Below are 14447 nucleotides of genomic sequence, written 5' to 3'. Positions count from 1 at the left end.
GAAAGGCTCATGGCTACTCCGCCCCCCACGTCCGTCTTTCAGACCCAAAAGCAGAGGGTCAGCTGTTCCGCCCCGTCTCCTCTGCCGGGAGGCCCCTTCGTGTTCCTGGCCACACTCCACCGCTCTTGCTCAGCGTGTGTCCGCTCACTTTCTGCAATGAAGAGCAGTCATCGCTGGAAGCTGTTCTTAAGAAGCGTTGGCATGGGAGATGCGGGTCTCAGACCACGCGCCGCCCCAGAGCTCGCTGTGCGGGACTGTGACAAAGGGCGCTACGCTGTGAGGACAGGGGTGGTTCCGTGCCTTTGGATAATAAAACATTAGACACAGCGATGGGAACAGACACCCTGACGTCTCTGCAAGAGGACAGTTTGAGGAACTCCTTGGAATGAGGTCAGGGAAATCAGCAACACAAAGCCAAGCCCGAGAGACGCGTCAGCCCCGCAGGAAAGCTGCTCTCCTACGAGGCAGGTCCGAGCCGGGCGGTGGCGGGCAGGACGGGAGCTCTGTGTCAGAGAGGACGCTGTCCCCACCATGCCGGGCCCTCACTGTGGCCCCGGGTGGTGTCCGCATCCCAGGCAGGAGGGCGAGGAGGTGAGAAGAAGCGGCTGAGGCTGAGCAGGTGTGTCTTTAGCCGCGTCTCTGGAAACCTCCCCTGCACGTGTGCTCCGTCCCATTCCCATGGCTCATCCCATTCCCATGGCTCTGTCCCATTCCCATGGCTCCGTCCCATTCCCATGGCTCCATCCCATTCATATCGCTCCGTCCCATTCCCATGGCTCCATCCCATTCATATCACTCCGTCCCATTCCCATGGCTCCATCCCATTCATATCGCTCCGTCCCATTCCCATGGCTCCATCCCATTCCCATGGCTCCGTCCCATTCCCGTGGGCTCCATCCCATTCCCATGGCTCCGTCCCATTCCCATGGGCTCCATACCATTCCCATGGCTCCATCCCATTCCCATGGCCCCGTCCCATTCCCATGGCTCCATCCCATTCCATCCCATTCCCATGGCTCCATCCCATTCCCATGGCTCCATCCCATTCCCATGGCTCCATCCCATTCCCATGGCTCCGTCCCATTCCCATGGCTCCGTCCCATTCCAATGGCTCCGTCCCATTCCCATGGCTCCACCCCATTCCCATGGCTCCATCCCATTCCCATGGCCCCGTCCCATTCCCATGGCTCCGTCCCATTCCCGTGGGCTCCATCCCATTCCCATGGCTCCGTCCCATTCCCATGGCTCTATCCCATTCCCATGGCTCCATCCCATTCCATCCCATTCCCATGGCTCCGTCCCATTCCCATGGCCCCGTCCCATTCCCATGGCTCCGTCCCATTCCCATGGGCTCCATCCCATTCCCATGGGCTCCATCCCATTCCCATGGCTCCATCCCATTCCCATGGCTCCGTCCCATTCCCATGGCTCCATCCCATTCCATCCCATTCCCATGGCTCCGTCCCATTCCCATGGCCCCGTCCCATTCCCATGGCTCCGTCCCATTCCCATGGGCTCCGTCCCATTCCCATGGGCTCCATCCCATTCCCATGGCTCCGTCCCATTCCCATGGGCTCCGTCCCATTCCCATGGGCTGAAATCCAGTCCGATGGTTGTTACCTTTCTGTGACACTTAGAATATTTACTGTGGATGGTTTAGGAAGCAGTGAGCAATCCTGTTCCTTTTTTTAATGTTGATTTTATTGCTGTCAGAGAGAGGAAGGGAGAGGGCGAGATAGAAACATCAATAAGGAGAGAGAATCACTGATGTTTCTCTCTCTCCCTCTCCTTTCCTCTTTGAAATAAATACTTTTTTAAAAAAGCAACAGGTGAAGTGAATCTTTTTATTTATGTATTTATTTATTTTGGAAGTGAATCCTAACAGCCTGTTTTATTTAACCAATACTCCAAAACAGCATCCTGTTGGCATGGAGTCGATAGCAGTCTAAGGAGACGTCTCCCAGTCTCCGTGTCACAGTGTGGTGCGCAGCCAGCGAGCACGCCACGCTCGGAGCAGGTCTCAGCTCAGAGCCCTCGATTCCCCGCTGGGCGGTGGCCTCAGAGAGCTGAACTTTGAGCTCAGCCTACGCTCCTGGTTCTCTTCCTGAGGTGCCGAGAGGGCAGCACCCTGCGGGTGTGAAGGGAAGAGAGGGCTCAGGGGCTCCTGGCCGCTCCCTGGCTTCCCAGCCTTGCCTACACCCTTCCCTGCAGTCCTCGCGGCGATCACCGGGGAAGGTGTGCCGAGCACAGGAACCGAAAGAAAGGAGGAGCTTAAAACGACACCGTTAGGGTGAGACGCCCGGCACTGCCTCCGCCTGCCCGGGAGCCCGGGTGTGGTTATGGGAAGCAAGCTCATACCTCCGTGACAACCTCGCTCCTTCGGGGTGAGGATGTGGACATGGACATGAGTTCTGTGGTCGATGAAAACACTTCCTTCTAGAAGCACGCAAGGAAGAGAGGATGCAATGTAGTTATGAGTGTTCTTGAGAAAAGCTTCAGATGTGAGTCTGGGTATCCTACTCATTTAAATGTAGTCAGTTGGGATATAACTTATTTAATTAAGCAGCTCTGACAGAGCAGCCAGGATTCCTGGAAGTGAATTCACATAAACAGATAAATTATTGCTCCATATCACACAAGAGAAATGAGGGGACACAGAGGTGATTTGTACTTAATATGTGCATATCGATTACATAGAGAAAGGCATACACTGGCGTTCACAATCACTCATTTTCCCCTTTCCACGCCCACTCTTGATTATGTTTCCCATTATCATTTTGTGAATTCTCATTTTATTTTAAAACAGAGACGATGTAAGTAAGACTTCAGCTCACCAATGAGCACCCTGCCCCAGGGGGAATGTTAGCTGAACATGAGGCCACAGTTATTCCCAGAGACCATTCATCATGCGTTATGGAGCATTTCTGTATGCCTCACTTCAGAGGAGGCATTACAAATTCCCAATGACGTCTAGAGAAGGGACGAGGCCTGCAGTCACTTAAGTATAACATGTGCAAACATGCACTCACGCATTCCCTGTGTTGGACTGTGTCGAAATCTTGCTATAAAACTTGAGTGGCACTGGTACACTGTAGTCAGTTATGTCGGTCAGTTTAAGGCTTTGGTGGCCATGGAAACCGTGCTTAGTGTGAAGCTACCCTTGGGGAAGAAGCCCCATCCCTGTGGACCCCCTGGAGCTGCCTGGTCATTCTCAGGGCAGCTCGGCCCCAGGAGGCCTGAGCAGCGACACAGCCCGCTTCTGGGTGGAGGGAGGGAGCGAGGAGCCAGCAGAGGGTCCAGCGGTGGGGAGAGACGGCCAGGGATAAAGCCTCAGCGTCTGCCTTCCATGTCAGGTCTGGGTATCCTACAGCGATGCCTCATGGACCCCCAGAACATGCTCTCGTACTCAGTGGCAGCACAGGGCAGCTGGCAACACAACACAGCTGTGGTTTGCAGATAAACCGAAACCAAGCATCCTCCTCCTGTAGAAGGGTTAGAGCAGTTTTCCGATGGTCTTAGGCGACCCTGCGAGCGGTTCTCAACCTGTGGACCCACAGGTTTGAGACCCACAGATTGAGAACTGCTGCTGTAGAGCCTAAGACCATCGGAAAGCACAGATATTTACATTACGATCCATAAAAGTAGCAAAATTACAGTTATGAAGTAGCAACGAAAACAATTTTATGGTTGGGGGTCACCACAACACGAGGAACTGTGTTAAAGGGCCGCGGCATCAGGAAGGTTGAGAACCACTGCGTTAGACCAGTGGTCGGCAAACTCATTAGTCAACAGAGCCAAATATCAACGCTACAACAATTGAAATTTCTTTTGAGAGCCGAAAACCGACTTCTGCGCATGGGCCAAGAAGTTTCAATCGCACTGTACATGCGCGCCTGCACGTGGTATTTTGTGGAAGAGCCACACTCAAGGGGCCAAAGAGCCGCATGTGGCTCGCGAGCCGCAGTTTGCCGACCACTGGGTTAGCGGTATGGCCCAGATTCCCTCCCCATCACTCCCTCTTCCTGTGTCGGACCGGCTTCTCCTTCACCTCAGTCATGGGCCAGGATCTTAGGGCAGAGACACCCCGATATCCCTCCTGCGGCTGAGGGACCACACACACTGCGTGCGTTTCCCGGGAGCTCTGGGCCCGGGTCCTCTCTCCCCTCTGGCTGTTCTGGGTTCTTCTCTTCTTCTTCCCAAACATGGAATCTGTGAGGAATGTAACGCCCAGTGGACACGAGAAAGTGAGCCTCCAGTGCTTGATGCTGATGGAGTGGACGATGTGGGTGTGAGAGGAAGCACTGTGGCTTCGCTCCTCTCTCTCCACTTGGAAATTCAGAGAACGTGCCGTTTAATAGAACCTCCCTGCCCTGGGACCGCAGAGGAGAAAGGACCCGGGGGAGTGCCCTGCAGGAGGTGAGCGGTTAATGGGCACCGGGACTTAAACCGCCATGGGGCTGTGGGAATTGCTCATGGAAATCCAGTCCTGGCAACTCCACGGACATGGGTGTTTGTAAAGACTGCATGTGAATGCTTGAACTCCGAGTAGCTGCCGGAGGCAATCTGAGTGTCCTCTGTGGAGAGTAGGGAAGCCTTGATACGAGACAGTGTTACCTAGTGGGTGGGTGCTGGGGAGATGATGGAGAAGCAGGCGGAGAGGTGGTGGAGAAGCAGGTGGGAGATGATGGAGAAGCAGGCGGGGAGGTGGTGGAGAAGCAGGCGGGGAGGTGGTGGAGAAGCAGGCGGGGAGGTGGTGGAGAAGCAGGTGGGAGATGGTGGAGAAGCAGGCGGGGAGGTGGTGGAGAAGCAGGCGGGGAGGTGGTGGAGAAGCAGGCGGGGAGGTGGTGGAGAAGCAGGCGGGGAGGTGGAGGAGAAGCAGGCGGGGAGGTGATGGAGAAGCAGGCGGGGAGGTGATGGAGAAGCAGGCGGGGAGGTGGTGGAGAAGCAGGCGGGGAGGTGGTGGAGAAGCAGGCGGGGAGATGGTGGGGAAGCAGGCGGGGAGGTGATGGAGAAGCAGGCGGGAGGTGGTGGAGAAGCAGGCGGGGAGGTGGTGGGGAAGCAGGCGGGGAGGTGGTGGAGAAGCAGGGGGGAGATGATGGAGAAGCAGGTGGGAGGTGGTGGAGAAGCAGGCGGGGAGGTGATGGAGAAGCAGGCGGGGAGGTGGTGGAGAAGCAGGCAGGGTGGTGATGGAGAAGCAGGCGGGGAGGTGGTGGAGAAGCAGGGGATGGGTTAGAAGGCAGAGACCCAGAGAAGGATGAGCTGAAGTTTCTGACTCTTGCTAAGAAGGTGGATTAAATTAAACACCTGTGGTTAGATCACACCGTTTGAAGCTGTTCCGCCTGTTCAAAAAGGGCAAGGATTTATGCGGGAAACTACCCGATGTCAGATGGTTCTCATTGCTGAGGTTATACAAGCTCACACAGCAGGAATCATTCACAGAGTTCCCGTCCGCTGATCATTTCAACAGCTTGATTACAAATCTCAGCAAAAGAGTTAAAATGTGTTAACTCCGTGGTCGGCAAACTGCGGCTTGAGAGCCACATGCGGCTCTTTGGCCCCCTGAGTGTGGCTCTTCCACAAAATACCACGGCCTGGGCAAGTCTATTTTGAAGAAGTGGCGTTAGAAGAAGTTTAAGTTTAAAAAAATTTGCCTCTCAAAAGAAATTTCAATCGTTGTGCTGTTGATATTTGGCTCTGTTGACTAATGAGTTTGCCGACCACTGTGTTAACTTATTAGAAAAGTGTATTGCAGGTGTTCTCAAACTACGGCCCGCGGGCCACATGCGGGTGTTTTTGCCATTTTGTTTTTTTACTTCAAAATAAGATATGTTCAGTGTGCATAGGAATGTGTTCATAGTTTTTTTTAAACTGTAGTCCGGCCCTGCAACGGTCTGAGGGACAGTGAACTGGCCCCCTGTTTAAAAAGTTTGAGGACCCCTGGTGTATTGTAAAGGTAGAGGCCCGTTTAGAAGAAAGAGAGAAAAGTTCTGAGGATTGTGTTGGGGATTAACCCTCAGAAGGGCCAGGATCCACGATCCGCTTTATGTGGAGCACAGCGTTATGTGCCCATAAAGGGTGGGAGATGGGCGGCTCCCATCAACATTTAGCGAACAGAGCTGCCATCCTGTTCCCCTGAGCGGCGGCTCGGAGGGGTTTCCGAGAGCCGGGAACCGGTTTCACAGGCCAGGCTGGCGGTCAGCGTCACAGCCGCCAGAGGGCTGGCCCTGAAGGGTCAGGAGCGGGAGCGTCCCTGGCTACCAGTGACGGGAGGGTCGGGCACAGACTGTGAGTGGAAAGGTAACCCATTCGTTCCCGGCTGCACACGTGCCTCAGAGGACTCGCTCCCCACGTTTGAGACACTCACAGTGGCACTTAGGTAAGATCAAGTCAAAGCTAAGTCAACAAATGCATTGTGAGTAAAACGACATGATGCTCAACACCAGCCATTCAGGATGCGGCGTGACAGTATGAACGTGTGATACAAAGGTTTTGAACCTCACATCGTACGGATGGGACCTTTCCTCCTCAGCGTTTCTAGTGAATGCCGCTGGCGCTCTAGTGGTGCAGGAAGACGTCACCGTCCGCCCCCCGACCGCTGGGCAGGTGTTTCTAAAAGCAGCCCCGTCAGCGCGTGACCTGTGCGCGCGTAGGAGGCGTCCCGTTCACGTGCGATCCTGTCGCGTGACCGTGTGAGCGACGGCCCACCTACTGCGTTTGGAAAACCAGATTCGTCTTCGGTTAAGAAATGCTTGGCTGGAAAGTCACTGCCGATACTGCTGTTTTAAAGCGTGGTGGCACAGGTTTTGGTTCATCGGGATATAGTGGGGGCATTTTTAGGGAATTGTGTTCATGGTAGGTAGGTATCCATCCGGCAACTGAAAAGCTGTCTGGGCGATCTCACATGTTGACGCGTCGACAGCTGTAGGCCTGGGCATGACGGTGAGCGATCTCACATGTTTACACGTCAACAGCTGTAGGCCTGGGCATGACGGTGAGCGATCTCACATGTTTACGCGTCGACAGCTGTAGGCCTGGGCATGACGGTGAGCGATCTCGCATGTTTACGCGTCGACAGCTGTAGGCCTGGGCATGACGGTGAGCGATCTCGCATGTTTACGCGTCGACAGCTGTAGGCCTGAGCATGACGGTGAGCGATCTCACATGTTGACGTGTCGACAGCTGTAGGCCTGAGCATGATGGTGAGCGATCTCACATGTTTACGCGTCGACAGCTGTAGGCCTGAGCATGACGGTGAGCGATCTCACGTGTTTATGCGTCGACAGCTGTAGGCCTGAGCATGACGGTGAGCGATCTCACATGTTGACGTGTCGACAGCTGTAGGCCTGAGCATGATGGTGAGCGATCTCACATGTTTATGCGTTGACAGCTGTAGGCCTGGGCATGACGGTGAGCGATCTCACATGTTTACGCGTCGACAGCTGTAGGCCTGGGCATGACGGTGAGCGATCTCACATGTTTACGCGTCAACAGCTGTAGGCCTGGGCATGACGGTGAGCGATCTCACATGTTTACACGTCGACAGCTGTAGGCCTGAGCATGACGGTGAGCGATCTCGCATGTTTACGCGTCGACAGCTGTAGGCCTGGGCATGACGGTGAGCGATCTCGCATGTTTACGCGTCGACAGCTGTAGGCCTGAGCATGACGGTGACGATGCCCAGGAGGGCGCTGTCTCCGAGGGCACGGGATTCACGCTCACAGAACAACAGGCCTGCGGGCGAGCGGTCACGGGCGGAGAGGAGGGGTCTGAGGGGCAGGCAGCGTTTCTGCTCTTTCTGTGTCGATGGAAATGGAAGGGAGAAATGGCTTCCCGGGGGCAGTGAGCAGCCGCTCGAGGGCAGGGTTTCTCCAGACCCCTCCCCATATGGCCCTCGGAACCCAGAATCCTGTTCTGTTTTGTTTTGTGTGTTTTTTAAAATCAGTATTTCTTGATTGATTTTAGAGAAGGGAGAGGGGGAGAGAGAGAAGCATTAATGATGAGAGAGAACATCGATCGGCTGCCTCCTGCACGCCCCACACTAGGGATTGAGCAGCCACCCGGGCGTGTGTCCTGACCGGGAATCGAACCGTGACCTCCTGGTTCAGAGGTCGATGCTCAACCACTGAGCCACGCCGGCCAGGCCCTGGTGATGGTTCAGTCCGTTTGCCTGATGGATTTTAGGGAAATGAAGCCGACCTTCTCTCGGGTGAGTTCTCATTGTGAAATGTGTTTCTTACTTTCTCAAACCAAGTTTGAGTGATCAATGTCAAAACGGGTTCAGGCTGACATTTGATTTCCTATTATCATCTATTGGTTGGAAAGGAACATACCTCCTTCCTACAGAGGAGGTCAGGTGAAGTGTTTTTATATCCAAACGTCTCAAATATTGGGTTCCAACCGTCCTCTGATTTGCTGGGTCTTTCCACTTGAAGGTATTTTTTTCCTCTAGAGCTACTGTTTCTTTTTTAAGAATATGTATATTTTTTTATTGATTTTAGTGAGAGGAAGGGAAAGGGAGAGAGATAGAAACACCAGTGATGAGAATCACTGGTTGGCTGCCTTCTGCACGCCCCCTACTGAGGATCGAGCCCATAACTCAGGCATGTGCCCTGACCAGGAATTGAACCATGACCTCCTGGTTCAACCACTGAGCCACACCAGCCGGCTGGAGCCACGATTTCCACTTTCTTCCTTTAAACCCGGACATATTGTTGAAGCTCCTGTGGGCACCGGCTGTCGAGGAATCTACGGCCTGAGGGAGCCATCGCGGGCCCCGCCCCCATGTGCAGTGGGAGGGACGAAGCTGGCGCCGGGTGCTTATCTGGGGCCGTGTGGCGCGTGGTTCGGTTGAGACGGTGACTCTGGTCCTGCGTCTCCCTGCACCGTGCCGTCCACTCTACCGTACGCACCCGAGGGCCACCCGATGCACACACAACCGCCCGCGAGTCAGAACGGGGTCGGGATGGCTCATGGAGGTGACGTTGTCCACGGCGCTGCCGTCAGCTGGGCCGTCCTGCGGGGCAGAGGCTGGGCACAGGGCCTGGAAGAGAGCGTTTCAGTTTCGTGTGGCGGCTGCAAACGGGGGTCCTGAGTGCGAGCGGCACCCGCTTGCCAAGGAGCTCATGCTCTGCTCTGTGTGTTTGCAGCTCGGACGTGCGGGTCCAACCTGCGGGGACCCAGCGGCACCATCACCTCGCCCAACTACCCGGTGCAGTACGAGGACAACGCCCACTGCGTGTGGGTCATCACCGCCTCGGACCCCGACAAGGTAAGGCCCGCGCCTCTGCGGCGGGCGCAGCGGCTCACGGGCTGGGCCGACGGCCTGCGACGGACAGCCTGGCGCTGCCCCGCGCCCTTCCCTTTGGCGGTGGGAGCTGACCAGCGAGTGCTGGGCTGTGTGTCCACCCGCCCTCATGGGCTGGGAGCCCGCCTACAACTCCCCTGCGGAGGGGCGTCCCCGCGGTCGCCCTCCTGGTGTGGTCGGCGTGTCCTGTTGTCTCTTCCAGCCTCACCGAGAGGTGGACGGGCAGCGGTGCGTTATTTCGGTGCAGACGTAGGATGTGACGTGTGCACGGCGTAGGCTATGACATGTGCACAACATAGGCTGTGACATGTGTATGGCGTAGGCTGTGACATGTGCACGACGTAGGCTGTGACATGTGTATGATGTAGGCTGTGACATGTGTATGACGTAGGTTGTGACATGTGCATGACGTAGGCTGTGACATGTGTATGACGTAGGCTGTGACATGTGTATGACGTAGGCTGTGACATGTGTATGACGTAGGCTGTGACATGTGAACAGATTCTGAGACGATCGCCACCTGCATGCAGTGAGCATGCGTCGCTCCCATGGTCCCGGCTTTCCCTGTGCTGAGAACTTTAATATCGACTCTCAGCAACGTTCCAGCGCGTCCCTGAAGCAGTCCAAGGCCAGGCCGCCTGGCAGCGGGAGGGGTGAGGGGGCGTGTTCTGGGAGGCTCTGCAGACCCCCAGCAGGACGCAGCCACGGCCGCTGGGGACCTCGGGGGCCTCGGGGACCTCTGCAGCGAAGGAGCTCTGCTCGCCCTCTCACCGTGCGTGTCCCTCTGCCCGCCCGCTCACCGTGCGTGTCCCTCTGTCTGTCTGCTTTCTCTCCCGGCTGTCACTTAACCGAGCAGCGTGCCGTTTATGCCAAGTATGAACATGAACTTGCTCAGACCCGCTAACCGCCGTGGGGCGCGCCGAGGGTCTCGTAGTGACGCCTGTGACCGCATGTAATGCTGTGCCATGTGAAGTGAGGAGGGACGCCTGCAGCCCTGTCATTACACGGGTGTCTCCTGGTACATGTGTACACACGGCGTAGTAAGTGGGTATGGGAGTATTTAGTGTGCGTGATACAGAACATGCGTAGTGACATACGCACGTTACGTCGCTCCCTGCTCCGTGGGCAGGAAGTTAAAAACTAAACCGTCCCCCGAAGACCAGGCTGGGGGAGACGCGGGTTTCTGAGCGCCTATGACTGCGTGTGCCATCCGGGCGGGAGAGCGCCGGTAAACATGAGCTCAGGCCAAGTCAGGAAACAGCCAGCGTTTATTCGCATGTTTCTTATAAACACCTCCGGCCGCAGTCCCTCTTCCTCGGGTAAAGCTGCTGCCGGTCGGACCCGCGCCTGAGAGGCACACGGGCCTGTGAGCTGCCGCCGGCGGGAAGCGGGAGCAAATGCCAGCGCGTGCCTGGGCTTCCTCGGAGGGTGGGCACCCGCTGGAGGTGCTCCCGGCCTCAGTGCTTTGTTTATGGATGTGTGTTTGTGTGCATGTGTGTGCGTGTGCACGTGTGTGTGCACGTGTGTGCGTGTGCACCTGTGTGTGCATGTGTGTGTGCACCTGTGTGTGTGTGTGCATACCTGTTTCAAACATATTCTGTGGTGACACCTAGCTTTAATTTGAGCCCCGGAGAGTGGTCTTCCGCGTTGAGGTCCTAGATGACTTACAGCACTCGCCCTGGCCCCCAGGCTCCGGTACGGAACCCACATCAGGCGGCTTCCCCACGCAGACCTGTATTTCTCAGAGCCCTGGAGGGTGGAGGCACAGGCGGGGCACGGGGTGTCACCGGACTTTCAGATCAGGGCGGAGCCTGTCCTCTGCCAAGGGCCATGTGAGTGTGTATAACGGCATCCGAGGGCCACGTGAATATTTATGACGGCATCCGAGGGCCATGTGAATATTTATGACGGCATCCGAGGGCCATGTGAATATTTACGACGGCATTTGAGGGCCATGTGAATATTTACGACGGCATTTGAGGGCCATCGAAATTGTCCACTTGGAAATGAGCTGCTCGTCCGGTCAGGCCTTTCACTACCTCATGGTACGCCACGGGCCGGAGGCTCCCCGTGCTAGACTGTGCTCGTGGCGTGGGGACATTGCTGGCCGGGGCGATGGGGAATCTTCCTGGGGCCAAACCAGAGGCATTGCAGCATTTCCGGTGCCTCCTCACGTTCTTTGTGGAGCAGGGGGGGGGATGGGGGGGGTGGGGGAGCCGCGGGGAGAGCCCCTGAGGGGACAGAGGCCAGGGGCGGGGTGGCTGGGACCTGCTGCGAGTGCAGAGGTCACCTCATAGGGTGCAGGTGGGAGTCCTCTCCACCCCTCGCACCAGCTGCGTGGGCAGGCAAACAGCTGACCGCGTGGAGCCCCGGGGTTGCCATGGAGTTGCCGCACTCACCCCCAGACTGTGCTGAGAGCCTAAATCAGTGCAGCGCTTGGGCACCCGCTGAACCCCCCCTCCCCACCCCTTTGTCCTTGTTATGAAATGACCCTTAACGCGGCGTGACCCACCGGGACCCTGGAGGCCAGGGGGTGGCTTTCCGTTTGAGGTCAGTGGGAGTGGGTGGCCCTGTGGGTGCGAGGGAAGGAGCGCAGGAGGCGTGCCGGGCCCCAGGAGGTCCCTCTGCGGACAGTGCGGCCAGAGCTGCTCCACAGCAGGAAGCTCGGGGCTGCAGGATAGAGATGGGGGATAGAGATGGAGGGTGATAGGACCCGATAGGAGCTCAGGTTCTGAGAGGAGGAAATGGCCGGAGAGAAGGTAAGGCCAGGCAGACACAGCAGTGCATGCGCTCACTCTGCGCCGTTTCCCTGGCGAGTCCCTCAGCAGCGAAAGAAAGAGGAGAAGAGCCGCTGTCACTGTAACGCTTGCAAGAGAATTCAGCTAATCAGGTCTCTTTGGGAGAAGGAGCGATTACCTTTTCAAATTATGAAATTATTCAGCGGAGTTTTTACATAATTTTAAGTAACAGATTCATCCAGACCCAGAAAGGCACTCATTTGCATTGAGATGATGTTGGAGGAAGGTAGAATTAAACGGTAAGGAAAACAGCTCAAGATGCTCAGATGGAATTGGGGTGGTGATGGTTCCACGGGTTTTATTTACACGAGGAGACGACGGATGCTGCGAAGCAGGCGTGGGACAAGCTACAGCCCTGGGCGAGCGTCCTTGGCGGGTGATCCCTGACCCTCAGCAGCCCAGGGACCAGGTGGTCTGTTTACCCGCACTCACTCTTTTCTTAAAAAACATCTGTGTTGATGTCAGAGAGGAAGGAAGAGGGAGAGAGAGAAACATCCATGATGAGAGAGAATCACGGATCAGCTGCCTCCTGCACGCCCCCCACTGGGGATGGAGCCCATGACCCGGGCCTGTGCCCTGACCGGGAATCGAACGGTGACCTCCTGGTTCATAGGTCGACGCTCAGCCACGGAGCCACGCCGGCCGGGCCCGCATCACTCTTGTCACCTGTCGCTGGACGCCCTGCAGCGAGTGGGCTCCAGGCCAGTCTCCTGCGTGTGAGCCGCCCCCCGGGTTCCGGGCCGTCCTCGCTCCTCCACGTGAGCGATGGACTAGTCGTCTGTCACCTCCATATACTCACCCTCTGCGCCAGCCCGGCCCTGGTCGCGGCGCAGGTGGGCCACGTCCCGTGAACGGCGTCTGGCTCTGGGATGGGCTCGGCTCAGGTCTGTGCTCATCCTTCCCTGTGTCCCCGCTTCGGCCTCAGCGCATCCGTGTGTCTCCTTCCCACTGACCGGGTTCCCACAGGACCCGCTGACCCCGACTTCCTAAATCAAAGGAGCTCATGTCATCACCTCTTCCTGCTGCTCCCCAGGGGAGGAAGAGAGAGCCAGGCCCACGTTGTATATTTGCTTGCAATTTGAGCTAAAACCTGAATCACACGCACACACACATGCACACACTCACACACACATGCATGCTCGTGCATACACACACATGCACACACATGAACACACATGCCATGTTCGTGCATACACACACATGCACGCACGCACACTGCAGACAGCATTTTCAGGACGGGTCTGCATGCAGTAGACAGTGAGGACATAGGGAGCCATGGCTGAGACTAGAGGAAACCCCAGCTCCCGCCTACTCCCTGTGAGTGATGGGCCGGGGGCGGGGCTTCGGGATGAAGTGGGCGGTGCCAGGAGCCAGGGCAGGCTCTGAGAGAAGCCTCAGGTTTACTGATGGGGCTGTTCAATAAAAGGGCCTTTTCGGGGGCACTGCCTCACATGCGGGTGCACCTCAGGCATCTGGGATGGAATGAGTGGCTGTTAAGGCTCTTCTCTGTGCAAGTCTCCGTCCTGAACATCTGAGTGCCCCGTCTGTGGGATGGAGGGCGTGGTGTGAGGCCCACACTTGCTAGGGAATGAGAGCTTGTTCTAGATCACTGCGGGGCAGAGAGCAGGGCCAGCACTAAGACGCGCTTTAGAGATAAACCGCTACCTCCCAGCCAGCCATCCCACAAATCTACCTGGTATTTGGGACCTAAAATGGCCAAACCCCGTGTGCTCTGCGTTCCCAGATAAACAGGGCACTTTCTCCGCAGCGGCTCCTGCAGGGAGCACGGAGTCCCCCTCGCCATCGGCTGGGTTGTGGTCACTACTCTGCAGGCATTGGCTGTTGTGTTTCTGACTCTGCCCTTGGACCCACCAGTGAGCAAACCGCATTTCACCGGGCGGCCACCATCGGAGGGAGGCGGGACTTGTGGGCTTGGAAGTCTGTGCCCACGGCCTGGCCCTGACAGGGTCTCTGGGACACCCCTGACGGGGGAAGTGAGCTGGCCGCTGGCAGCAGTGCCTGCAGGCCCGGGAGGGGGCAGGAGGCAAGCAGACGTCCCCCTGGGGCTCCCTGTGGTCAGAGGGGAGCAGGTGTCTGACCCTGAACAAGCCCCCGGAGGAGGTGGGCCATCAGCCGCCCCTTCCTGTGACAGCTGCTGACAAGGGGGACGTGCCCTTGTGGGGTGCCGCTCGCAGGGGACTCCCCGGCGCCCCCCGCTGTTTCTGGGGCTCCGCGGGCCTCAGTGAGGTGACCTGGATGTTTCTGTTTGTAATACGCCTTTGTTTTGTTGTTGAGAAAAAGGCTGCTGTTTCCTTTGACACGTTTCGCTAAAGGACTGAGCCAAT

At 56.9% G+C, this 14447-nt stretch overlaps 1 protein-coding gene across 1 annotated transcript in view; it reads left to right on the top strand.

The window, feature by feature from the left end:
* CSMD1 (CUB and Sushi multiple domains 1) overlaps nt 1–14447 on the top strand; it is a 694425-nt gene that overhangs the window by 450822 nt on the left and 229156 nt on the right. The window contains exon 10 of the mRNA XM_054719948.1: nt 9147–9268. Coding sequence (XP_054575923.1) covers nt 9147–9268 — 122 coding nt within the window. The remainder of the gene's footprint in view (nt 1–9146; nt 9269–14447) is intronic.

Source organism: Eptesicus fuscus, chromosome 8, assembly GCF_027574615.1.
Source record: "Eptesicus fuscus isolate TK198812 chromosome 8, DD_ASM_mEF_20220401, whole genome shotgun sequence".
NCBI classification, from domain to species: Eukaryota; Metazoa; Chordata; class Mammalia; order Chiroptera; family Vespertilionidae; genus Eptesicus; species Eptesicus fuscus.
Note: the sequence above shows the minus strand (reverse complement) of the source record. Positions and strands in the feature narration are given on the sequence as shown.